Here is a 27,684-nt window from a genome sequence, read left to right as displayed (position 1 = left end):
GCACCGTGTTAGTAAAGGCTGCGGATAGAGCAGGCAGTTAAGACAAAATCCTTGGTCTTACTGAGGTTAGAGTGGAAGATGCAGACAAGTTAACAGACAAACATAACATGACACAGAGTGCTCGGGTGCTCCTTGCCTCCCAGGAGTGAAGACTTCTAGAGTTGCCACTTACTCTCTCCCCGTGTTTTCATATCCCTGACGACTCAAAGCATGGAATTTCCTAAAGCACGGTTTGGCCACTCTCTTCTGGGCAGAGAGCATGGCTGGCAGGGGATCAGTGCAACCTCACAACTAAAGAGAGGATTTCAGGGATAGAATGTACCACAGAATCAGATTCTGGGAGCTTCTATACCCCTTAACTGAGTCATGTTCACACCTTCTGCATACAGCCCATTCCCTCAATTTCTAGGAGGACCCACCCCACCGCGAGGCAGGGTCCAGTTCCTACCCTAGGAAGAGATTAGTTGCAGTTATGAGACTTAGCCATGCATTCTCCTCTCTTGGTTTCCACAGTGCCTCCCCAGATTCACGGCTTCATTCAGACCGTGACCAGTAACAGCGTCCTGGCGGACGGCTCTAACTGCACAGCTCCGGGCCAGATGTCCCTCAGCTCCACCTGCATATGCAACCGGCTTCTTGACGTCTGCACCTGGAGGCCTCACAGAACCTGAACATGTCTGAAATGGAGCCCTTCGCTCGTCCCCAAGACCTCTTCTCCCTCTCTCCTTCCCTCACTCAGAAACTGCTGCCTTCGTCCAACTTAAGTACCAGAAGCCACCTGTGAGTCCTCACTGTCCCTCATCCTCCACTGCCAATTTGCCAATAAATCCTGCCCATCCCTCCTCCCAAAGCAGCTCGGATCTCTAGTCTCCACTGCCACCGCCCTCGTCTACACCACTGTCACTGCCAGGCCACAGGAGCACCCCCCTGGTTCTCTGCTTCTGTTTGTGCCCCCCACCCGGTCCTCTTAGGGGAAATGCAGGCTCCTTCTCATAACCTGTAGAGTCCTGTGTGATCTAGCCCCGTGGTTCTCCAAGTGGCTCCTGGGAGCTCGTGAGGCCAAACGATTTCCCCCGTAATGCTAAATGTTACTTGCCTGCTTCACTTCCATGCTCTCAGAAGCATTCTGTGTCTCAAAGCCTGCTTGTGGAGGGGCAGCGTCATCACGCTGACAGCTAATGGAATGAGTGCCTGTATGTTCTTGTGTTTTACCTTTCTGAGTTTTACTTTCTGATATGGTAAATATCAATAGGCAGAACCTCCACAAACAAAAGCTCTTTAGGGTTCTTAGCAATTTTTAAGCATGTAAAGCAGTCCTGAAATTTAAAAAGAAAGAAAGAAAGAAGAGAAAAGAAAAGAAGCAAGTCTCTGCTGCAGCCCTTGCCTCCCTCCCCCGCTTTCCCTCTAAATAGATGCCAGGCCTGGGCCCCAGCCTCCTTCCAGTGTCTTGAACTTATCTATGTTTTCCCCACCTCTGCCCACATTATTTCCTCAGAGAGGCTTATCAAAGACTCCCCCGCCTCCCTCCTGTCAATCACTATACCATCTTCATTTCCGCCATAGGACTTATCACCATGCGTACATATTTACTTGTTAACTGTCTGCTTCCCGAACTGGCCTGTGTCTGCCCAGGTACCCTGTCTTCTTTCTTCACCACTGTGTCTAAACACCATGCCTGACCCGTCACAGACCCAGGACAGACAGCCGTTGAATGACTACATAGAGGAGCACAAGAGGGAAGGGGTGCGTGAGGAGGCTGGCTGAACCTTTGGCAGAGGGCAGGCATATTGCTGCTGAAAGCACAATACCTGCTGGGGCACCTTGAAGCGGACATAGGAGCAGAGCTGGAGCATTTCACTCATCTCTTCTGGGGTGGATGGGATCAAGGGGATCTTCTCCATGGTGGCCGAGTTCTGCAGTTCTTTGAGCCGCTGCACAAATTGATTATCAGTTGAGTACTGCAAGCCTGCGGGATTCAAACCAGAACAGCTTGGCAATGTACCTACCTTCTTACCAAGTCTCATTTTATATAGGAAACTTCCAATATCAGCCCAGAGGCTAGGATATTTCAGGTGTTTTTCACCAGATTTCTTTTTCATTGGTACTACCATCCGGGCTCAAAGTCAAAACCCCACTCTGAGAAACAGAAAAAGACTCCTTCAGGATGGTTTAGGGACTGGTTACTCAAACTGTGGTCCATGGACCAGCAGCATTGGAAGCCCATAGGAAATGCAGAATCTCAGTCCCTCTCCTAAGTCTCTTGACTCTGAATCTGCACTTGAACAAGCTGCCGGGGAGGCATGTGTATGAAAGAGTTTAAGAAGCATCAGTCTAGAAGACAACTTGCCTGAGCCCCTTCATATCCGTTATCATTGAGAGGAGAGCTGATAAAATACATGATGGGAAGAGAACATAGGACTGGAGTGACTGACGCCTCCTTCCCTTGGCCTGGAGCCACTTAGTAGTCTCTTTTTTGGGGTCAATACATAACCACAGGGAGAGAGAGAGTAGCTGCCCTCCACACAGCCCCTCTTCCTCCAGGAGAGCATTAGGTGCTCACTGAGACCAGACGCCTTTGAGACTGACCATCATTTCCTATCTCCCTGGAGCAAGACATGAGAGAATTCATTCACATGAGCTGATGTGCACGGGAGGGTAGAAGTAATTTTCACTTCCAACACGGAGCAAAGGTCTAGGTGTTTAACTTAGCTGACGAGCTACGTTTCAGAAGAAAGGCAGTGACATCATACTGTGCTGCAGAAACCCACACTTTATAGATTTCCTATATTCAGCAGTTCCTTTAAAGCTAGCACAAGCATCGTGTGGCTTTTGTGATGTCATGGGGCAGGTTACATGATCTATTTCCTTTTACTTTAAAAATAATCCTAGATTAAATGTCATGTGGTATCCTGGATTGGATCCTGGAACAGAAAAAGGACATTCGTGGAAAAACAAATGAAATCCAAATTCATCCCAGAGTTCAGTTATTAGTGCTGTTACCAGTGTTGGTTTCTTTCTTTCTTTCTTTTTTTTTAAAGATTCTATTTATTTATTCATGAAAGACAGAGAGAGAGAGAGAGAGAGAGAGGCAGAGGGAGAAGCTGGCTCCCAAGGAGCAGGGAGCCCGATGCGGGACTCGATCCCAGGACCCTGGGATCATGACCTGAGCCGAAGGCAGACGCTTAACCATCTGAGCCACCCAGGCGCCCACCAGTGTTGGTTTCTTAGCTGTGACAAATTTACTGTGGTAAGGTGAGCCATTAACAATGGGAGAAGCTGGGTGAAGGGTTATGTGGGACTCTCTGTACTACCTCTGCAACATTTCTGTAAATTTAAAATTATTTCAAAGTAAAAAAGCTTATCTTTTCATTTCCACACACAAATCATCTTAATTTTATTTATTTTTAATCACTCAATCAATCAGTTAAGTAAGAGCATGAGTGGGGAGGAGGGGCAAGAGGAGAGGGAGAAAGAGAATCATAAGCAGGCTCCACACTCAGTGCAGAGCCAGAGACCCTGAGATCATGACCCAAGCCGAAATGAAGAGTCGGATGCTTAACTGACTGAGCCACCCAGCTGCCCCCAAATAATCTCAATTTTAAATTCCCAATTGAAACTTAGGTGTGCAAATGAACATACGTTCAAAAAAGTCAGTTAGATTTGACCTTCCATAAACAATTAAAAATCTAATAACTTCCATTGGAGCTGTTTCTCCGATTCTCAAACTTTATTACCAAAAGACCAAATGAATTCAGACATAGTGCCTGGAAAAAGGAGAAAAGAAAATCCTTTGGGAGTTTCAATTGCAATGTCCTTAACAGACCTGAAAGCGATTTTGGTGACTAAAAGATTTTAAAAGGTCACTTTAGTTAGGTTTCAGTAGAAGGTTTGACTCACGGCAGGTTCTAGCAGATAAAGGAGGTAGTGGGTAAGAGTGACATATAAGAGGTAGTGGACATCAAAGGATTTCCAAAAAACCACAGTTTGGGTTCTAGAGTCAGACAACCTAGGATCCGTTCCTATTGTAGCTCCAGCAGTAACGTAATTTCTTTGTGCCTCAATGTTCCCACCTATAAAATGGGTGTACTATCTCGATCTGGAGAGTAATTACCCATGTAAAAAATCATTGAGATGTATACTTAAAATTTGGGCAATTTACTACATGTAAATCATAATCCAGTAAAGTATGAGAGAGAGAGAGGGAGCAGGAGAAGGAAAAAGAAAAATTAAGATTTTCTCTCTAACACATTATATATCCTAATTGGAAGACTTATAGAAGAAAATGAATTCTAAAAATCCAACTTCAGGGGTGCCTGGCTTGCTCAGTTAGTGAAGTATGTGACTCTTGATCTTGGGGTTAAGTTTGAGCCCCACATTGGATGTAGAAATTACTTAAAAAAATAAAATCTTTTTTTCCCAATAAAATCCTTAAAAAAAAATCCGACTTCAAATTGTAATTTCTGGGGACGTATTACAGTTCAAGTTGACACGTATACACATAAAAACACAGAAACTAAAGTATGTTGATTTTTTTAAAAAAAGATCTTGTCATGTATCAAGATTTCTGAGTTTTCAGTAAAAAAGGAGAGAGGCATAATAATAGTACTTTCACCTTAGAAGGATATGGCAAGAATTAAATCCATATAAAGACCTTAGCTCGTAAGAGCTCAATAAATGTTGGATGTTAGGGGTGCCTGGGTGGCTTAGTCAGCTGAGCATCTGACTAGGTTTCAGCACAGGTCATGACCTCAGAGTCATGGGACTGGACCCCGCACTGGGCTCTGTGCTGATCTCGGAGTTTGCATGTTCCTCTCCCTAGGCTCCTCCCCCTGCTCACTCTCTCTCTCAAATAAATAAATAAAATCTTAAAAAAAAAAATGCTGGCTCTTAATATTATCATTATATTTCAAAGTATTTATATGCTGTAATGTACTAGGACACACTTAAATTAACCACCTCGAATCCTTTGTGGAACAAGGCTGGCTCTAGATTTTCAGTTAGTATGGTTATGATTACGGCTATTCAATTATTGTTGGTTTGTTATCACTGAAGCCTTGCGTATCTCTAAAGTAGATATTGAAAAAATGATTCTACAAGACAGCGCAGACACTGCCATTTGTTCAAGTCACACACAGGGCTTATTTTAGCCTTGTAACTTACCAGCAGGGCACACAAGACAAAGACTGCAGACATCTGATGGGTAGTAAGCAGCATATACCCCAGCCACGTGGCCACCCATGGAGGTGCCTATGAGGTGGAAGGGTTTTTTGTTCAGCTTGAGGCATTCTACAAACTAGGGAGGGAAATGAGAAGGAGGTTTGGTTATATAGCTGTAGACAATAACAAGACTGATTACACAGCAGAAAACCTCTGAAATCTACTGGATCCATTATCCAGACAAACCCTGTGGCATATAATCCTCTTTACCTGGCATGGTGATTGAAGGGTCATTTATAAGTATAAAACCGACAAGGATTCCCCTAACTCATGAGCCAGCAAACTTTTTTTTTTTTACAAAGGTCCCAAGAGAAATATATTTCTTGCTTTGTGGGTCACATGTTCTCTGCTGCAACTACTCAACCCTGCTGTTGTAGCACAAAAGTGGCCAGAGCTAATATGTAAATGAATAAGCATGGTTATATTCCAAGAAAACCTCGCTTACAGAAAGCCAATAATGGCTTGCTGACTCTTACCCTACATTAAAAGCCCTTCCCATCCATCCATTCATTTCATATAATGATTCACCTACCTGTCTATTCAACCATCTAACCATTCATCCAACCGTTCCACCAACCATCCACCCATTTAAAAAAATGTATTTATTGGATATCTATTATGTATAAGGAACTATGGTCAGCTCCTGAGGATACAGCAAAGACCCCAAAAGACAAGGTTCCTGACCTCATCAGAATACACACTTCAAAGTTAAGGGTTAGGCTGGGTACAGACATTAAATAAACAACCTCATCTGGGGAAAATTCATAATGTCAATCTGTAACTTACAGATTACTAAATTCTGAAGTGATTCAAGAGCCCCATGACCTTGAAAGCCCTGCGAGAGAGAGGCTGAGGCTAGATGCTAAAAAAGAACAAAATGCAAAGAGCACCCTCCCCATCCTCCACAACTAGGCAGAGGGGCCATCATTATGTTGTGTCATGTAGGTGGTAAGCAAAAAAAATAGACTCTAGGGAAATGGTCTTGAGAATTCTAAACTCCTTTTTTAAAGAGCTAAAAAAAAAGGTCCGTATCATATTTCTTGAGAAATAACTAAATAAAGTAGGCTTAAAGGAGCACTGTCTGCAATAGGTCCTGGTCCTCCACAGCTGACCAATGATACCACTGGGATGCCATTTTTGTTTGCAAATATTTGCAGACAGAATGCACTGGATACTGGTTACAAGTCAGCATGGAACTCTCTTTCGTGCTCTCCAGACTTGGGCACGTAAGGTGGGTAAGACACAGTCTGAGCAATTTTTGGCGGAGCCTCCTGCTTACCTGGTGTATCCTCTTTACTTGCCCATCTATGGACAGATCATCCAGGGAGGATCGGGTGGTGCCCTCATGTCCTGGCATGTCCACGCAGACCAAGTGCAGGTTCTTTGGAAGGAACTAGGGACACACAGGTGCAGAGAGTCAAGATGTGGTGTGCAGGACATGTCCGCTCACTCTTCTAGGGAGGTCACTCCCACTTACCAAGTGACCTGGACAGCCATCCCTGAGGATGTCTGGGCCTAGGCCACCCAGGGTCTTGTCCTAGTTACATACGATGTGAGTACTGCTAGTAGCCTCCTAGGGAGCAGAGACCCTCAAAGACCAATACAAAGATGGGAGGGGACTCAGGAGATGTGTGGAAAGCGGGGGGGAGGGGGGGGATAAAGGTCGGGGTAGCAGGCTTGAGTCTCGCTCTTTCTCGATACCAGTTGGTAAGTACTCTCTCCTTTCCTTTCACCCCCTCCACACTTACTCCAGTCATGCAGCCACTGACTTGGGGAGACTTGGAGCTAGGAAAGAAGACTCTGTTCTCCCAGAACCCTGGGAGGCTCCGGAGCCAACAGGAGCAAAGCTCAGAACCATGTCTGATCACTCTGATTCTGGTTTCAACCCCCCCCCCTTTTTTTTTTGCATTAAGGTCTAATTCCTGGGATGATTATTATCCAAAAACACCTTCCATTTATATTTGTGCCACTTTTAACCAGAAGCTGAGAAACATCAGCTATCAATACACAAAATACCAGTTATACCAAAAATATCTGAGGAGGGTCAGGAAGTGAGAGGTTCGTTATGGCATGAGGATGACTGTCCTTATAGTGGAATTTGGGAATGAGAACAGGAGTGACTATAGGATGTGTGAGCCTTTTCCCCCTGGTGTAGATCCTACTTGGAATCATTCAGGCATGGTTCTGCTTGAGGTGGGAGTCTGGAGCACGTCCCTCCCAAGACCTCTCCCAGGCCCAACCTGCACCAGCTGGTCACTCTTACCAAGTAGAGCACGTTGCCACACCCAAGGAAACCAGGACAGAAAGTGAGTGATTTGGAAAACTATCTCAGAAAGCTGTCAGATCAAGACAGTTTCTCTAGGGTGCCTGGGTGGCTCAGTTGGTTAAGCGACTGCCTTCAGCTCAGGTCATGATCCTGGAGTCCCGGGATCAAGTCCCACATCGGGCTCCCTGCTCAGCGGGGAGTCTGCTTCTCCCTTTGACCCTCTTCCCTCTTGTGCTATCTCTCATTCTCTCCCTCTCAAATAAATAAATAAAATCTTTAAAATAAATAAATTAATTAAAAAAAAGAATAAATGATTTTGTTCAACCTGATCTTGACAGTCATGACAAGTTCTTTTTTTTTTTAAGATTTTATTTATTTATTTATTTGAGAGAGAGAGAATGAGAGATAGAGAGCATGAGAGGGAAGAGGGTCAGAGGGAGAAGCAGACTCCCTGCTGAGCAGGGAGCCCGATATGGAACTCGATCCCGGGACTCCAGGATCATGACCTGAGCCAAAGGCAGTCACTTAACCGACTGAGCCACGCAGGCGCCCCAGTCATGACAAGTTCTGCGAGGAAGCAGAGTGTCAGAAACCTTCCCTAAGAATATTCATATGGTGAATATTCATATATTCATATGGTGAAATGATTTCTAAGGTGCAGGTTTTACAAATAATACTGAACTGAGTAACTTTTGTCTGACAAAAGGATTTGAGTAACACAGCTGACCCTCAAACAACATGGGTTTGAACTGTGCAGGTCCACTTAGAGGTGGATTTTTTCGATACAATGCAGTACATGTATTTTCTCTTCCTTATGATTTTCTTTTTTTTTTTAAAGATTTTATTTATTTATTTATTTGAGAGACAGAGAGAGAGAGAAACAGCATGAGAGGGGAGAGGGTCAGAGGGAGAAGCGGGCTCTGCGGGACTCGATCCCGGGACTCCAGGATCATGACCTGAGCCAAAGGCAGTCGCTTAACCACTGAGCCACCCAGGCGCCCTTCCTTATGATTTTCTTAATAACATTTTCTTTTCTCTAGCTTATTTTAAGAATACAATCTATAATACATATGACATACAAAATATGTGTTAACTGACCATTTATGTTATTGGTAAGCCTTCCAGTTAACAGATTATTCGTAGTCAAATTTGGGGAGAGCAAAAAAGCTATACGTGAGTTTTTGACTGCATCATGGATGGGCTCCCTTAATTCCCATGCTGTTCAAGGGTTAACTGTATACTGAATTAGTTTTTTTTGTGGGGGGGTTTTAAAAATAGGTTCCATGCCCAACACGGGGCTTGAACTCACAACCCCTGAGATCTAGAGTTGCATGCTCTACCGACTAAGCCAGCCAGGCGCCCCTCTACTGAATTAGTTTTAAGATGATTTGAACCACAGTTCTGGGTTCCCTTGGCTTTCCATCATTGCTGACGACATCACATGCAAGTGGACACCCTTTTCTTTACTGAGTGCCACCCTATGGAGAGAGAAGAACCTAGAACCGCACCTTGACCACGCTGAGCCACATATCCTTATGTGCAGAGAACCCATGCAGCATGAGGATGGACGGTTTGTGCCCAGGCCTGCCCCGGAAGGAATAACAGAACTGATAGTCTTCGTGGTAAACGTAGTGGACCTGCATACCCAACGTTCTCCGCCAGTACCTGGGGAGGAAAAAATAGAGGCGAGACAAAATCAGCAAGCTCCAGAGAAGTGGCTTTGGGAGGGGCATGTGCCCTGTTCACAGTCCTACTGCATGGGAAGACAAACCCTTCTTCCAGCTCCCCTCCTCCTTCTTCCCAGAGGTCTCTGGAGTCCCCCTGAGCTTCACCCTCAGGGCACACTAAGTGAAACCATTCCAGGAAGCACCTTAAATAAATATTCTGGTATGTACTTTTCTAATACTTCTAACTAGGAGGAGAAAAAAAGAGTAGTTTCTGAAGGAGCATGACATGTCATAGCCTTTTGTTAATCTATATATTTGTATCTCTATTTTTAGCAGTTTGAATGGTGGTGTGATGAAGGAGTAGGCGGTGGGATCTCTCCAGCTGTCTGACTGGCCTTTCTCTGCCTCGCTTGCTTGAGCTGCAGCTGAATTCAAAGTGGCTGGCGGTAAGGATGGGAGGAACTCCAGAAAGGCCAAGACGAAGGCAGTTTCCCCTTGCAGAGAGCTGGCTTGCGTTTCCTGGCGGGCCATATTCACGGACACCTGAAATCTAGGACGACGGGCCATGAATGCCATTCGTGTAGCACCATCCCAAAGTAAGTACCTCACTGCAGAGGGACCCTGACGGGCAGGAAATGCATCCCAAGACTTCAGGTAAAGCAACCTGCTCTCTGTGGAGAGGAAGAACCAGCCTCTCTCATCAAGGCTACAATTGCTGCTGGTGGTGTCACTCCACACAACCACAAATCTCTGAATGGGGAGAAAGGACAACACATGACTGTCTAAAGGGTGCCTGGATTCCTGACGATCTCAGGACGAAATCCTCGGAGACAGCTGTCCAGTGTTGGTGAGTCCAGCGGACTCTTATCTCTGCGAAAAACACAATTTTGTCCTTTTGTAATTCTATTTGAGCAACTGGGAAGTTTAATTCGCTTTCCAGCCAACCAAATTTCTGCTTTTGAGTCTTAACCTTATCTAAGAGTTACTGTGGCTTCAAAGAAGCTATTGATTTTGAACTAGTGGATTTTGATTGAGTGGACTCAATGGTGGGTTTTAATTGTGATGTAGAAGTCATAGTAACAAACATTTGTTTTTATACAGACATTATTTCCACTCTGGTGGATAAGCTCAATTAAGGGCCATATGCCACCTCCCAAACACATATACATATGTATGTATTTAAAAATATATATTAATTACATATATATTCATATATGCTGGTTTCTTCCCCTAGAGATTTTGAGAGTGAGAACTTGACTTTTTTTTAAGACTTTATTTATTGATTTGAGAGAGAGAGGGAGATAGTGAGAGAGAGCACGAGTTGGGGGTGGGGAGGGGCAGAGGGAGAGAGAGAAGCAGGCTCCCCACTGAGCAGGGCTCCTCAAGACCCTGGGATCATGACCTGAGCCACAGGCAGATGCTTAAGCAACTGAGCCACCAGGCACCTGAGAACTTGACCCTTAGGAACTATCTGCATCAGTCTTCTGGCTTTATTCCTCACAACATATGGCAGCTGGTTGAAAGTTCAGCTTCTGTCGGTTACGTAAGACTTGGCAGTGCTGGAGTTTGGCCCGAATTCAATTTCAATATAGAATTACCACCAAACAAATTGAACTCTCTGCATGAAGAATCTCTCTAAGACGAAAGATAATTAATTCAATCAGAGATTCACTCTGGAGTACACTTTGCACCAGAGAGGTAGCCAAGTCCTACAAAAAGCAAATTGCCTAAACGGACCAGTGTTAACCCTTGGTGTAAATAAAGGGAGAAGGGAATGAGGCTATTTATTCATATTTACTTGCATCTGCAAACAAAAAGCATGAGAGCATATACCAGACACTATTAAGATGACTATGTGGAGTGGAGGCGGGGATTCTAGTGAGAAGCAGGTGGAAAGGGAACAGGGGAGGAGGGAGACTTTTACTGCTTTCCTTTTTCAATGAAATGCATTCCCTGTTCAACACAGTAAAAACAACACTGGCTAGCTTAAAAGCTCTTATGATGAAGCAAGCGTATTTCAAAATTCTACATCATAGCACTACTAACACGAGCTCATGCATTCATTCATATCCCAGGTCATTCATTTATTGACTATGTGATCTTTTTTAAAAATTAAAGTATAGTTGACATACAATGTTTTATGAGCTTCGGGTATGCAATACAGTGCTTGGGCGATTCTACACATGAGTCAGTGCTCCCCACGTTAAGTGTAGCTGCCATCTGCCAGGATACATCACCAGGTAACAGCATGCTGTTTTTACAGACTCTGGACTATATTCCCTCTGCTCTAATTTTCATCTCCACGACTCATTTATTGTATAACTGGAACCTTGTACATCCCCCCACCCACTTCCCCTTTGGCAACCACCAAGTTTGTTTTCTGCATTTATGATTCTCTTTCTGTTGTTTGTTCATTTGTCTTGTTTTTTAGATTCCTCACATAAGTCAAGTCACACGGTATTTCTCTGACTGAAATATCACTTAGCATAATACCCTCTAGGTACATCCATGTTGTCACACATGGTAAGATCTTTCTTTTTTATGGCTGAGTGATGGGGTACTCCACTGCATACATTTACACTCCTCCAGGGTCCAGACCCTTCATCCTAGAAGTCTCAGCATTACTAGGTTACAAGAACCTCTGGCAGAAAAGTACTTTAACACTTCTGTTTCTTTCTTTCTTTTTTTGTGGTAAAATATGCATCAGAAGATTCACCATTTTAACCACACAATTAAGTGGCATTAAGTACATTCACAATGTTGTACATAACCATCACTACCATCCATTTCTAGAACTTTTTCATCATCCCGAACAGAAATTCTATCACCCTTAAATAATAACCCCCCCATTCCCCTCCTCCCTTCAACCCCTGATAACCTCTATTCTACTTTCTATCTCTATGAGTCTGCCTATCATAGGCACCTCATATAAACAGATTCATACAACATTGTTCTTTTGTGTCTGGCTTATTCCACATTCCATAATGATGTCAAGGTTCATCCATGTTATAGCAGGTGTCAGAATTTCATTCCTTTTATTTTTATTTATTTATTTTTTTAAAGATTTTATTTATTTATTTGACAGAGAGAGAGAGACAGTGAGAAAGGGAACACAAGCACAGGGAGTGGGAGAGGGAGAAGCAGGCTCCCTGCTCAGGGAGCCCGACGTGGGACTCGATCCCAGGACCCTGGGATCATGACCTGAGCCGAAGGTAGACGCTTAACAACTGAGCCACCCAGGCACCCCTGGTATTCAGTTTTTAAAAGGAATGAAATTCTGGGTGCCTGGGTGGCTCAGTCATTAAGCATCTACCTTTGGCTCAGGTCAGGATCCCTGGGTCCTGGGATCGAGCCCCACGTCGGGCTCCCTGCTCCGCGGGAAGCCTGCTTCTCCCTCTCCCACTCCCCCTGCTTGTGTTCCCTCTCTCGCTGTGTCTCTGTCAAATAAATAAATAAAATCTTTAAAAAGAAAAAAACAAATTGAATACCATTCCATTGTATATAGGTGCCACATTTTGTTTACCATTCATCTTTTTTTTTTAAAGATTTTATTTATTTATTTGACACAGAGAGAGCAGAAGAGCACAAGCAGGGGGAGTGGCAGAGGGAGAGGGAGAAGCAGGGCCCTGGGTTCATGACCTGAGCTGAAGGCAGTTGCTTAACCAACACAGCCACCCAGGTGACCTTTCATTCATCTATTAATGAATATTTGGGAAGTTTCATTTTTTTTGGCTATTGTAAGTAATGCTGCTACGAACATCAGTATATAAATGCCGGTTTGAGTTCCTACTTTCAAGTCTTTGGGGTTTATACACAGAAGTAGGATCGTTGGATCATAAGGTAATTCTAAGTGTAACTTTTTTTTTTTTGAGGAACCACTAAATTTGTCCACAGCAGTTGTACTATTTTACATTTCTACCAGCGATGCACAAGGATTTCTCTATATCCTCACCAACACTTGTTATTTTGTTTTTTTAAATAGGTACCCTAAAAAATTATGTAATAATAGCCACCCTAATTTGTGTAGTATCTCACTGTGGTTTTGATTTGCATTTCCCTAATGACTAGGCTGTTGAGTATAGCTTTCTTTTTATTGAGATATAATTGATATACCATAAAAGTCACCCTTTTAAATACAATTGAGGATTTTTTTTTTTTAAGTATATTCACAAAGTAATGCAACCATCCACTATCTATATCTGGAATATTTTCATCAAAAAGAAACAAGACTGAACTGTATACTTTAAAATGGGTAGAATGGTAAATTTTATGTTACATATGTTTTACCATAATTAAAAAAAGGGGGGGGGGCGCCTGGGTGGCTCAGTCGTTAAGCGTCTGCCTTCGGCTCAGGTCATGATCCCAGGGTCCTGGGATCAAGCCCCGCATCGGGCTTCCTGCTTGGTGGAGAGCCTGCTTCTCCCTTTCCCTCTGCCGCTCCCCCTGCTTGTGTTCTCTCTCTGTCAAATAAACAAATAAAATCCTAAAAAAAAAAAAAGAAGAAGAAATCCACACTGATTAGCACTCACTCTCCATCACCCTCTCCCTATAGATCCTGGCAACCACTAATTTCCTTCATGTCTCTTTGTGTTTACTTTATGGATTTGCTTATTCTGGATATCTCATATAAATGGGGTCACATTTGGTATGTGGCTTTTTGTGTCTGGCTTATTTCACCTAGCATAATGCTTTTCAAGTTAGTCTATGTTATAGGATGTATTAGTACTCCATTCCTTTTTTTTTTTAAATTTTTTAAAGATTTTATTTATTTGAGAGAGAGAGAGACAGCATGAGAGGGGGGAGGGTCAAAGGGAGAAGCAGACTCCCTGCTGAGCAGGGAGCCCGATGCTGGACTCGATCCTGGGACTCCAGGATCGTGACCTGAGCCGAAGGCAGTCGCTTAACCAAATGAGCCACTCAGGTGCCCAATACTCCATTCCTTTTTAAGGCTAAATCATATTCCATCATATGGATACACACACTTGTTTATCCAGTCATCAGTTCATGGACATTTGGATTGTTTTTCCTTTTTAGCTCTTAGGAATAATGCCACTATGAACATTCATGTACAACTTTTTCTGTGGACATGTTTTCAGTTCTCTTCGTGTTCTCAGCTCACCTAGGAGTGAAATTGCTGGATCATACGGTAGCTTTTTTTAAAAAAGGGCATGAATTTTAAGCGTACAGCCTGATGAATTTGTACAAAACGAATGAATCCAGCATCTGCCACCCAGATTAGGATCTAGAAAATGACCAGCATCCCAGGTGCCTATCTTGTGTCTTTCCCCATCACTACCCGCCAAAGGTAACCCCTGCCTCCCTTTACGTCTCCAGGACAGTTCTGCTGTTTCAGAACTTTATCATATGGTAAGTATTTGTTTGTCTCTGACTTCCTTCACTCAATATTACGTTTGTGTTGTAGAATATAGCACAAGTTCTTTCCTTTCTATTGAATACTATATGAATAGTGGCACAACTACACCTTTATGTATCTATTAGGTATTAATAGACACTGGTGTTTCCAGTTCAGAGGTACTATAAATGAAGCTGCTATGGAACATTCTTTCATACGTCTTTTGATCTCTCTCTTCCCATATATATGTGTGTGTGTATATATCCATATATGTGTATATATATACATATATACACACACTACAGAAATACTTCTATTGCGTGAAATGAGGGGGTCATATTGACAAAAAGTTTTCCAAACCAATTTACACTTTATCAACAATATGCCAGATTCTAGTTGCTCCACATCCATAGTGGGTTGAATAGTATTCCCCCAAATTCATGTCTATCTGGAACCTGGAGATATGACCTTATTTGGAAACAGCGTCCAAAAAAACAAAACAAAACAAAACAGCGTCTTTCCAGATATAATCGAGTTGAGTTGAGGTCATACTGGCTTAGGGTTGGCCCTAAATCCAATATGGCCAGTGCCATTATAAAAAAAGGGAAATGTGGACCCAGAAACACACCAAAGGAACACCACCATGTGACATATAGAGGCAGACAGTGAAGCGCCACATCTACATATGAAGGACATATCTGCAACTCAAAGAATGCCCAGGATAGCTCACAGTCACCAGAAGCTAGGGAAGAGCCACTGAACAGATTGTCCCTCAGAGCTGCCAGAAGGAACCGACCTTGCCAAAACCTTGATTTGGTATTTCCAACCTCCAGAACTATGAGAGAATAAATATCTGTTGTTTTAAGTCACCCACATTGTGGTCATTTATCACAGCAGCTCTAGGATATGAATACAACATCCTTTCCCATACTTGGAATTGCTGGTCTGTTTCACGTAAGCCATCCTGGTGGGTGGGAAATGGCCTCTCATTGTGGTTTTCATTTATTAAACGTCCTGTATGGCCAACAAGGTTGACCGCCACTACATATGTTTACTGGTCATTTGGATAACCTCTTGTTGTGAGGTTTTTCTATGTTTTCTTACAAAAGCTTTATTGTTTCATTTAGATCTATAATCCACCTGGATTTGATTTTTGTGCATGGTACAAGGTTGTAGATGAGGCCGTATTCTTTTTTATGGCTGCGTTACAAATTACCAAGCTGAGCAGCTTCAAACAACACTCATTTATTAACTCAAGATTCTGTAGGTCAGGAGTGAGCTTAGCCGAGTTCTCTTCTGAAGGTATCACAAAGCTGAAATCAAGGCACCCGCCGGCTCTGATCTGGAAGTTCTGGGAAGGAATCAACTTCTGAGCTTTTTAGGTTATTAGCAGCATTCAGGTTCTTGGGGTCTAGGACTGAGATCCCTGCTGTCTTGCTGGCTGTCAGGCCACGGCCATCCGCTCCTAGAGCCCACTAGCATTCCCTCTCACGGGGTCCTCTCTGACTTCAAACTAGGCACAGCACTGAGTCTTTCTCGTCCTTCCAACCCCTCCACCTTTAAGAGCTAATATGACTAGATCAGGCCTCCTGGGGTAATCCTGTCTTCAGGTCCACTGTATGTAACTTAACGACTGTGGGAGTGATTTGTTGCCATACTCACAGGTTCTTGGGATCACAGAGGTAGATCTTTGTGGGAGTGTTTTAGTAATTCTGCCTACCAAACAGGTCATGATGAACTTTTTCCCACATGGATATCTAGTTGACACAGCCCCCTTCCCCCACTGCAAAGCATAATTCAAGGGACTGTATCTATGTACGTCTGTTCCTGGGCTCTCCTGTCCCGTTGGTTTGCCCTTCTTTGTGCCAATTTTATACTGCCTTGATTTACTGCTGCTTTATAATCAGGTTTGACAGCTGGTCATGTAAATCATCTCGCATTGTTCCTCTTCAAAACTGTCTTGCTTAACTGGCTCTTTGCTTTTCTTTATAAATTTAAAAAGCAGTTTATTAAATTCCATTAAAAAAAAAACTGGCTGGGGGGGGCGCCTGGGTGGCTCAGTGGGTTAAGCATCTGCCTTTGGCTCAGGTCATGATCCCGGGGTCCTGGGATCGAGCCCCGCATGGGGCTCCCTGCTCAGCGGGGAGCCTGCTTCTCTCTTTCCCTCTGCCCATCCCCCCCACTTGGGCACGTTCTCTCTCTCTCTCTCAAATAAATGAATAAAATCTTTAAAAAAAAAAACCTGCTGGGATTTTAAATGAGTGTACATTGAACTATGTATCATTTTAGGGAAATCTGACATCCCAGTGATAAGAAAGTCTTCCAACTCACAAATATTGTCTGTAACTCCACTACTTTAGGTCTTTCAGAATTTCTCTAACACTTCATAGTTTTCTGTCCAGAGGACTTCCATATTGTTCTTTAGATTTATTCTTAGGTATTCTGTATTTGTTGATACAACAGTAAACAGTATCATTAATTTTTTTCGTTTTCTATTTTTTGTCGCTGTCATGTAAGAATATAACTGATTTTTGTTTACTTATCTTGTATTTAGCAATCTTGCCAAAGTCACTTATTAATTCCAAAAAATTTTCTATAGATTCCTTTGGACTTTCTATGAACATAATCATCTGCAAACAATGCTAGTTTTCTTTTTCAATTCTTGTCCATTTTTTTCTCTTATATTTATGATTTCTTACCTTTAGGTCACAACTGAGTTTCTTCAGGGAAAATAAAAATCTTTAAAAACCCCAGTCTCTTTCATCCTGTGAGCTGCCTTTGATGTCACCCACAGTGGCCCCAGCACCTCCAATTGTGGTTCTCTGTTGACTCACAGCAAAGCGTTTGGTGCCTCCTATAGGGGCAACCATGGTCCCCATTGCTGTGGAGAGAGGCTGGCCATGCTCCAGGGACCCTGAGCCTTGGTCTACTGGGGACACCTGTTCCTCTTCCCTCAGAACAGGCTCAGAAGATCCCAGAGAGATGTCCAGGAGAGAGCCTGCTGTGATGATTATAGCACACCCTTCTGGGCATGCGGCGAGCAGCTTGGGGTGTTCGCAATGCCCAGCCCAGCTAGCTCTACTGTCTATTGCTGTTCACACAGCAACCCTGAAAATTAACCTGCCCCACCTAGCTCTGCAGAGTGAACCCAATGGTGATCATTATGGGTAGTTGAGTAAATAAAGGTGTTTAGAGGAATAGCTGTGGTTAAGGGACATAAGTGACTCATCCCAGGACCCTCACTGGGTAAATGTCACTTGCAGTGAGGGACATGAGGGAAACAGGCTGTGTCTTTTGAAGGGGGCGGGAGGAGGAGGAAATCACAGGATTTCCGACAGCCCTCTGCAATGGCATCATGGGTTCTAGTACCATAATCACAACCCCTCATACCTCAATTCGACCTGGCATGAACCAAAAGGTTTTCTAGGATTTACATTCTCTCCAACCAGCTGGGTTTCTTCTTGGCTTGTGTGCCTGAGTTCATAAAATCAAGAACACTGTGTTTGTCCTCTGGCTACAGCTCTGAGCAGAGTGACAGGCATGAGCAGGCTTTAAGATCACATGCATCTATATGGTCATTTATTTTTTTTTAAGATTTTATTTATTTATAAAGAATAAGAGGGAGAGTGAGCGAGAGTGCACATAGGGAGAGTAAGAGGGAGAAGAAGACTCCCCATTGAGCAGGGAGCCTGACGCGGGGCTGGATCCCAGGATCTTGAGATCATGACCTGAGCCGAAGACAGATGCTCAACCCACTGAGCCACCCAGGCATCCCTATACTGTCATTTAAATAAGGGACTGAATGCTCTGCTCTGTGGGACCTCACAGGGTTTTAGTGGTATTATTTGTTAATAAAAGTGAATTATTTGCTATGTGGCATTATTCACAACAGGCAAAAAGTGGAAACAATACAAATGTCCTTTTAAATACATAGTATGGGGACGCCTGGGTGGCTCAGTCGGTTAAGCATCTGCCTTTGGCTCAGGTGGTCCTGGGATTGAGCCCCGCATGGGGCTCCCTGCTCGGCGGGGAAGCCTGCTTCTCTCTCTGCCACTCCCCCTGCTCGTGTTCCCGCTCTCGCTCTGTCTCTCTCTGTCAAATAAATAAATACAATCTTTAGAAAAATAAATACATACATACATAGTATGTTGTATAACCACACAATGGACTAGAATTCAGCCATAATAATGAAATACTGACACGCGCTACAGCATGGATGCACCTTGAAAACATGCTAAGTCAAAGAAATCACACATCAAATGCCACGGATTGTATGATCTCATTTATATGAAATGGCCAAAATAGGCAAATCCAAAGAGAAAGAAGATGTAGTTAAAGTTGCCAGGTGATGAAGGGACAGGGAAACTGTGAGTGACTGCAAACGGGTACGGGGGTTCCTTTTGGGAAGATGGAAATGTTTTGGAATTAGATAGTGGGAATGGCTGCACAACACTCGTGTGTGTGCATGTGCGTGTGCGTGCGTGTGTTATTTTTTTTAAGTTTTTATTTTTACTTTTTTTTAGTAATCTTTTTTTAATTTTATTTTATTACGTTGTTAGTCACCATACAATACATCATTAGTTTTTGGTGTAGTGATCCACAATTCATTGTTTTCATTTTTAGTAATCTCTACACTCAACTTGGGGCTTGAACTCACAATCCCGAGATCAAGAGTCACATGTTCTTCTGACTGAGCCAGCCAGGCGCTCCAACACCATGAATATACTAAAACTACTGAAGTATACACTTTAAAACGGTGAATTTTAACTCAATAAAAAGGTGAATTATTTGCTATGAGGTTATTTTTCTTTTCAAAGCTCAAATGTCAAAATTATTCTGACACTCTGGACCCTGAAAGCCTTCTCCTTGACAGCCCAAGGCAGCTGGGGGTGGAAGGGATTACGCAGCATGGAGGTCGGTTTCCGCATGTGGTGGGTGGAATCGGCCTTTATATAATCACACCTCTGTCTGCAGCCATATCCATGGTGACAGGCCCCATCACCGAACTGCATTCTCTGCCTTGACTGGAGTTAAGAAAGATGGCTTTTGTGTGTGGAGAGCCATGGTGCCTCTGCCGAGCCACGAGGGTCCCACGACTCTGGGCTCTCCATGGCAGGGGCCACACGGGGGCCTTAGCCCCCAAGCTCTCCAGCTTCCAGTGCTGCCAGTGACGCAGCCAGAATCTCAGGTGGTCGACGCAGAGGTGGGTCCTGGGTGACCCTCTGAAAGGGTCACCACCGCCACCCCCCTCTAAGAGGGAGCGGGAGAGCGAGGATGAAAAGCTCCCTTCTGTTCAATTAGCTTCTTTTCAAGGAGCAGAGCCTGGCTGGCAGGTGGAAAATTCCACACTCTAATGAAACAAAAGGGAGCCAGAAAGGAGAGCAGATAAAGGGCACGAGCTGAATGCAACCTCTCTGCGTTCTTTCCTCCGTGCAGAGAAGGCGGTTCTAACTGCCAGAGTCCCGGTTAAATCTCAACGTGCTTCCCTTCTCCCTGGGGCACAGAGAGGAACCAGGGCTATTTTGGGATTGCCTTCACCAGGGGACACACCCCGTGGGGCAGGAGGGGTGATTTTATTTGGGAAATGGACCATGGCATGAAGTCACTGAAGCACATCCTGAGAAAGCTAATCTCCTTTCAACTGTTAATCTTCTGATTCCACACATGAGGAAGGCTCTGTTCGGGGCTGCTACCTCTTTCACACCTCTCTGGACTTTGTAACAAAGAGAAAGGAGACACAGAGTCTTTGGCAAGCTAGAATTTAAGAACACCGCTGAATGGCATTGTGCTCATTTTTACTTTTTAGTATTAATTTACTATTTACGGCAAGTACAGCAAACAAATTTTCTGCTTAAGGTAGTAATGTTTATATCACTCTTAAATCGATTTAAGGTAAAAAGAGTGACTTACTCTAAAGAAAATACAAAAGGAAAGTAGAGTTATTCTACAGATACGGCAAGACTCATAAAGATGGTACAAGAATAACAATTTTGGAAACTTCTTTTTCTTTCTGTCACTTTACTAATGAACACGTTTAGAACAAATCTAACACCCATTCTGTCCCACCCATGCCATCTCCTTGGCCCTGGTCTTTCCAGTTCATTTTTCAGTGCACATCACCGCTCCTGTCAGGACATCACCGGGTCAGAATTCAACCACCAAGAAAATACCAAAGGAGCTCCCGTAACCATGCACAATCCTTGCCTGAAGACAGAACCCGTGACTCTGGGAGTGAGGGTGGCCTCCCAGGCAAAGATGCGATCAGAAACCAGAAAGAAATTTACCCAGTGAGGAGCGACCACCAATTCTTCAAGAACACTCCCCAGACTCAAGACAGGATGTCTTTCAACTTTTCTGTATGTTTGAAATATTTCACGATAAAATGTTGAAAAACCGCCACCAAAAGGACAAGCAGAGAAGACAACACTGCTATTATGATACTCCTGAATACTTCCAGTATAAAATTAACTTACCAGTAATAGATTTTTATCAGCGCTGAAGGCCACAGGAGAAACGAGGCTACAAATGCCAGGATTGGGATGGCCAGTGTCCCGCCCGCGATCACAAACATGTTAACCACGTCAAGATCCATCCTGCTCTTTAAGACTGGCCGACACCTGCAGGGCTGAAGAGAGTAAACACTGAAACTCTGTCTCAAGAGAAGAGGCGGAGAAGCAAAGTGGGAGACAGAAGGACCCAGAATGAGAGTAAAGGTCAGGAGGGAATAAAGGTGGACAAGTGCTTAAAAAATCTAAATTGGCACAACTAACTACAACAAAGAATCCCTGAGAGGATCCTGGAATTTTTTTGAGCTATAAAGGACACTGTTAAAGCCAGTGGGGAAATCTGAGGAAGGACCAGATATGAGATGATATTACTGTATCAGAGACACAATTCTTGAGCGGGGGCGGGGGGGGGGGGTGATGAAATTGTGGTTACATTTGTATGTAGGAGGATATCTTTCCTCCCAGGAGATGTCTGCTGAAGCATTAAGGAGTGAAGAATAGTGATATCTGCTACTCAGTGTTTGTTTCTGCCGCTCACTTTTAAAAATTGAGGGAAAAAAATGTGGCAAGGAGGGGAGAAGAGAGAACATTAAAACGAGTATGATTAACGTTAACCACTGGTGAATCCAGGTGAAGGTTCCAAGGTAGTAGTAAGTATTCTTCCAATTTTTTTGTAAGTTTGCAATTTTTAAAAATTAAAAGTTAGAGAGGACAGGGGCGCCTGGGTGGCTCAGTTGGTTGGGCATCTGACTCTTGATTTCGGCTCAGGTCATGATCTCAGTTGAATCAGTATAGCCTCCACTCTGTCCTGTCATAGGCGTTCACAACACGGTTCATTTTCTCATGGAATGAGAAATATTCCAAGTCCCATCATCCTCTCTAATCAACAAAATAAGTCCTGCAAGGACCTGTGCAGCAGGGGGTGGGGGTGGGGAGCTTTGCAACCTGAAGATTCCCAGATGCCTAAGAACAAACCAACATTTCACCAAACAAAACAAAGACTTCTTCCAGAAAATGCATTAATATCCAGCAAATCCTGCCCTTCCTTATATTTCTTGTGAAATGAAGAGATCTCTCCCATAATACCTCTGTCAACTGATACATACTTCAATTTCATAATGAATTCATGATGGTGACAGTATGACCTCACTGATGTCACTGAACACAGCGGCCAGATAAATATTTTGGCATTGGGCGCCCTATAGGGTCTGTCACAACTACTCGATCTGTCACTGTACTGAGAAAGCAGTCACACCCAGCATGTAATAGATGGAAGTGACCATATTCCAATAAGACTTTATTAGAAACAGGCTGCAGGCTGAATTTGGCCGGCAGGCTGTAAGTGATCAATGCTTGGTATAGCACATCAGAGTCCTGTCCAACAGACAAAGTGGGTGTTTTATGCTGTCCCACAGGCTGAGAAAACTAAGGCACAAAGAGGTTAAGTAACTTGCCCAAGGTTACTCAGTCGGAAGAGTCGTGATTACAAAACAGGTTTCTGCTTAGACCCACTCCCTTTGCACCAAACTCTACTTTCTCTAAATTTTTTTTTCCCAAATGGCCTTTTTTCAATCTTTGTAAGCTCTTTGCTGTTAAATACTCACACTCGTTGTCATTCCTAATTTCTCCATGAAGATAGGACATTTGCATTTACAATTTTTTAAATTTAAATTTTGTTAGTTAACATATATTGCAATATCAGTTTCTCACATTTACATGTTTTGTCCCCTACAAAGGGGTTGGTGAACAAGCCCCTCACAGCCTTGGTGGGGGGCAGGGGGATACAGATGCACGTATAGGTGGGTCACACACACTCTATCTGGGAACAGTGTTGAATCTGTAGGAATGAAAGTCTTCTCAGGGGCAGAAGCACTGTGTGTGCTTCTGATTTAACTGTCCTCTCAATATCTCAGTCACCATAAACATGTTCCGGCGCACTTAAGTCACTGGCCTATTTCACCTTCTAGAAAGCTCCTTGCTGGTACGGCCAGTAGTCTGTGTTCTTTCTCAGTGCCAAGAAGAGCCCAGGACAAAAAGCAAAGTTACAAAATGGGCTCAATCTTCTTTGTTTAGGGACAACGCCGACTATTCCCAATGATGTTGTAAGAGGGCTTTTTCTTTCAGTAATTACAAAACTCCCTGGAGGAGTCACCGGCCGCAGGGTCAAGGGGTAAGCAAATTACTTTTGGAGTGAAGAGAACTTTACAAATCTGTTTGAACACTGTGGGTCACAAAAGAGTCGACAAGAACAGGACCTGTCAGCTTCAAGAGGACTGTCCCACATTACACAAAGTCCTTAAAAACTGCTGAGGGTTACCATAAATTCCGATGTCTGAGCTGCAGGAAGTTAATTACATGATGCTCCTTTGGATGAGGAACTAGAGCATTTTATGCCTAAGGCCAGGACATCACAGGCCATGACATCACAGGCCCTGACACTGGAGACGGTGGCCCCAAGGTGAAGGTATGATCATCAAAAAGAGATTTAACGGCTTTGTCAACACCTGCTATGGATGTCCCAATCAGTCTGGGGGAAGGTTTCATCTGGAGCCACCCTCCGTTTCATTGCAGAATGAAGTCTTCAATGAGAGCTTTCGCACAGCATGATTGATTTAGCAAGGCTGGGACGTATGACAGAGAAGCCTGCATACTTTCCCTGACCGGGTCAAATGAAGACCGGCCCTGGACGAAGAAACTAACGCTTTCTGAGTTTTCCCTTGTCTTCTTTAAGATTTTATTTTTAAGGGGCGCCTGGGTGGCTCAGTCGTTAAGCATCTGCCTTCGGCTCAGGTCATGATCCCAGGGTCCTGGGATCGAGCCCCGCATCGGGCTCCCTGCTCGGCGGGAAGCCTGCTTCTCCCTCTCCCACTCCCCCTGCTTGTGTTCCCTCTCTTGTTCTTTCTCTCTCTCTGTCAAAAAATAAATAAAATCTTAAAAAGAAATGCTTAAAAGATTTTATTTTTAAGTATTCTCTACATCCAACGTGGGGCTCAAACTCAGAACCTCGAGATCAAGAGGTGCATGGTCTATTCACTGAGCCAGCCAGGTGCCCCGAGTTTTCTGTATGCATAAGCAGTAGGTGACTATCCCTACCTCTGCATCATCCTTCATTTTATTTATTTAAAGATTTTATTTATTTATTTATTTATTTATTTATTTATTTATTTATTTGTCAGAGAGAGAGAGAGCACAAACAGGGGAAGCAGCAGGTAGAGGAAGAAGCAGGCTCCCCGCTGAGCAGGGAGCCCAATGCAGGACTCGATCCCAGGACCGTGGGATCATGACCCGAGCCGAAGGCAGACGCTTAACCGACTAAGCCACCCAGGCGTCCCATAATCCTTCATGTGAAAAAGGAGTTGCCCCAGCTTTCCTTTAAAAAGGCAGCTCTCCTACCCTGCTGAGGTCTGTTTATAGATACTCTATGTACCCAGAGGAGAGGTTGGAGACAGGAAAATGGAACCCTTGTGAACCTGGAGCCACCAACGATGGAAAATCAACTCTAGGGTGGAAAAAGGAGTTGGCCAAAGGATGGGGCCCAAAGAGCTGATGCCCTGCAAGATGACATTAGGGAGCCGGAGGATACTAAATAATGCTCAGGGCTCCACAGCACTAACCGGGTAACATCACACTGACACCCATACTGAGAAGTCGGCTTCCCATTCTTTGTCCGCTCTGCCTCGGTCAACGGAACTCTCAGTACGGTGTTATCAGATACCTCTCTAAGCCTTCCCCTCCCGCGAGCAACAGTCCCTAGCTACTTAATAACATGGTTTCTTTGTGTTGATTTTACAGTTTCTTCCTTCCTTCCTTTCTTTTTTGAAGATCTAATTGTCTTTATTAAGCCATTCATGAATGGAGCAGCATCCCGTCTAGCAAGTAGAGAGAGATTTCCAATTTATAGTAGGGATGCAAATTAATTTTTAAAATTAAGTTAAAGGAGTCAATTTCAAGAACAATGCAAACTAGGCGAAATATCGGTCTTGCAACAATCATAATTGTGAAACACCAACGGCTGCCCCTGGGGTGGATCCACATGAGTGAGGGCCGGGCCCCAACCCGGCTGAAGGTGGAACATTCCAGCTGGTTCTCTCCTACCAGGCTCTTCCACACACCAGCTGCAAGGGCTTGGTTTCCTCAACCCAATAAATAAGAACATTCATCCAAATCACCTCTTTGGTCTTTTCCTACTCTGAAGACTTAAAATGTTTCTGAAATGATGCCAGGCAATTAAAGAGGAGGATCTGGTTTGCCCCCCTCAAGAATCTTATTCCTTGTTGCATGTTCCCAGAACCTAAAACAGTACCAGGCAAATATCTGTGGCTTGATAAGGCATATTGCCCGAATTATTGAAGAAGATTGAAAAAGAGGGGGAAAAATGCACTCGTTTTACGTATCTGCTGAGTAAAAGCGAGGCATCCCAGGGTTAAGGACAATGATCTCCGTGGCCTCATGGCACAATGTGAAGAGAAGCTACTTTAGGAAGAAGAGAGCTGGCTGTTGGGACACCAGGGAGAGTAACACACTCTCACATCCCAGATTGGAGCCTGCCACCCAGCCTCCTCCCGTTAGTGTCCAAGCTGTGCATTTGGGGCCATTATCTCTGAATACAGGGGTGAAGACTAATTGGATAGAGGATACACCAGTGGATCCACATACACATGGCATCTCCAAGTCCCTAGTCTGGGTTGGGGGGGGGAATAAGGCATAATGCATCACGATGGTCTTTCCATGTACTCACTGATTTTGGAAAACTGGGAATCCTGAGTTCCAGTACCTTCATCTTAGGGTATAATTCAAAATTCTAAGAAAAAATAGAATGTGAAACATTTTCAAAGAATCTTGCCTTTCCCTAGATATCTTACCCATATACCATCATATCTGACAGACTTAAGTCCTGGTCTCTTCAAGATAATGATTACTATAACAATGGTAGCAACGATAATAACCAGGACCACCACCACCACAGCCAAAGATGTAAGAGTCACAACCTCCATCTATGGAGTAACTACTGGATGCCGAAAATTCTTCCTACAGTGTTTTCCACAAGGAAAACGCTAGGTTCCTAAAATCTGAGTATAATATCCAAGCCCTTAAATATTATAAATATTGTTGCACCCACCCAACACTGCTTTTTGAAACTAGGTTCTTGTCAAGATAAACCAATCCCTCAAAACTATCACTAATGATTAACAGCTGGAAAAAATACAAAGATGGTAAGATTCTCGTATGTGGAAGCCCCAGGACTTGATGAGATAATAATTCAAGAAATGGGAAGTTCTTTTTTTTTTTAATTTGTAATCTCTACACCCAACGTGGGGCTCGAACTCACGACCACACAATCAACAGTCAAATGCTCTTCTGACTGAGTCAGCCAGGCACCTCAAGAAATGTGCAGTTCTAACTTCTTATCATCTCCATCATGGAAGAAAATCACACTGAAATTTCCAAATAAGCAGTTAAGCTTGCTCAGTCATCACTGAAAGTGTGGCATGGCCCCAAGGATTACTGCTGCGAGGTGCCCAACTCTTGTCTTACTGTCCTCACCTCAGTCTGGTTGAGCCCTTTCCTCCTCTGTGCTTTGCAGCTCTGACAGCCCTGTTGGTGATTAATTAATTTTTTTTTTAAAGTAGGCACCATGTCCAATGTGGGGCTTCAACTATGACCCTGAGATCAAGAATTACACACTCTACTGACTGAGCCAGCCAAGTGCCCCTGACAGCCCTGCTGTTGAAATGAGCACACCTGACCTGGATCCTGAGATGCTATCCTCTCTCTCCTCATTGATATTCCCATCATGCTCTCCTCACTCTCTCCCCCTCGATACTCCCATGATGCTCTCCTCTCTCTCCTGATCTTCCTAGCATGCTCTCCTCACAGTCTTCCTTGGAAAGCTCTCCATCCCTACATCCTCCACCATTCCCTCCTTCAGGAAATTCAGAACTCAACATGCCTGGCCAGAACCCCCTTCCAGATTTTTCTAAAAAGCCTGCCTGACCACCTGCATGACTCAACAGTCTTACCATGTCCCAGACACATCTCTCCCCCTTCTCATTCATTTCTGCCGACAGTCTCCCCATCAGTCTAGCCTCCCAGAGGCCGATATACCTTTCACTCTTCCCACTCCTGTTATGCAGGAGAGGCACCAGCACTGGAGCCAACTTGTGTGAGTCTAGACAAACGAGGCTGTTCAATACATGACTATTTAAATTTAATTAAATAAAATTCAGAGTTCAGTGCTTCAGTCACATCTGTCACATTTTAAGTGCATGGTAGGGCCACACAGGAAGAGGAGCATAGTTTTAGGGGGTTTATACCCCTGAAAGCCTCTTGCCACCAATTCCTGAGGCTGATGTCCAGCACATCCTAGGACTGTCGGGAAGGAAGACAAATTCCCAGGAAGTGTGAGTCAGACCACAGCTACCTCAGCCACCACACTGGGTCCAGGTCCTCATTTCTTCTTGCTCCCATTCTGTCTCAGCCCTAACACTAGTTGCCAGGGGAATCTTCACAACTCCCACCCATACATTAGGCTGCCCTGGTCGAATGTGAACTCGAACCATTCAATACAATCCCAACCCAGCTTCCTGGACCAACTCCCACATCGCTGCCTGCACCCCGAATGACCAACTCCCGTCCCCATGCCGCCCTGCACAGCCTCACGCTCTGTCTTTCCTC

At 44.0% G+C, this 27,684-nt stretch overlaps 1 protein-coding gene across 7 annotated transcripts in view; it reads right to left on the bottom strand.

The window, feature by feature from the left end:
* Positions 1 to 27,684, bottom strand: part of ABHD6 (abhydrolase domain containing 6, acylglycerol lipase) — a 75,956-nt gene that overhangs the window by 11,582 nt on the left and 36,690 nt on the right. For 3 of the 7 annotated variants that reach the window (XM_027586877.2, XM_027586874.2, XM_027586876.2), the window contains exons 3-7: positions 20,977 to 21,128; positions 8,992 to 9,148; positions 6,497 to 6,610; positions 5,161 to 5,293; positions 1,809 to 1,966 (exon numbers count right to left, since the gene is read on the bottom strand). In XM_027586877.2, the coding sequence (XP_027442678.1) occupies positions 1,809 to 1,966; positions 5,161 to 5,293; positions 6,497 to 6,610; positions 8,992 to 9,148; positions 20,977 to 21,095 (681 nt within the window). In that variant the 5' untranslated portion in view covers positions 21,096 to 21,128. Of the gene's footprint in view, positions 1 to 1,808; positions 1,967 to 5,160; positions 5,294 to 6,496; positions 6,611 to 8,991; positions 9,149 to 20,976; positions 21,129 to 25,747; positions 25,811 to 27,684 lie in introns of all 7 variants that reach the window. The other 4 variants (XM_027586873.2, XM_027586872.2, XM_027586878.2 and 1 more) reach the window with 3 other exon arrangements.

The sequence above is a fragment of the Zalophus californianus genome, chromosome 1 (genome assembly GCF_009762305.2).
Source record: "Zalophus californianus isolate mZalCal1 chromosome 1, mZalCal1.pri.v2, whole genome shotgun sequence".
NCBI classification, from domain to species: Eukaryota; Metazoa; Chordata; class Mammalia; order Carnivora; family Otariidae; genus Zalophus; species Zalophus californianus.
The sequence above is the reverse complement of the archived record's forward strand: the minus strand, read 5'-3'. Positions and strand labels throughout refer to the sequence as shown.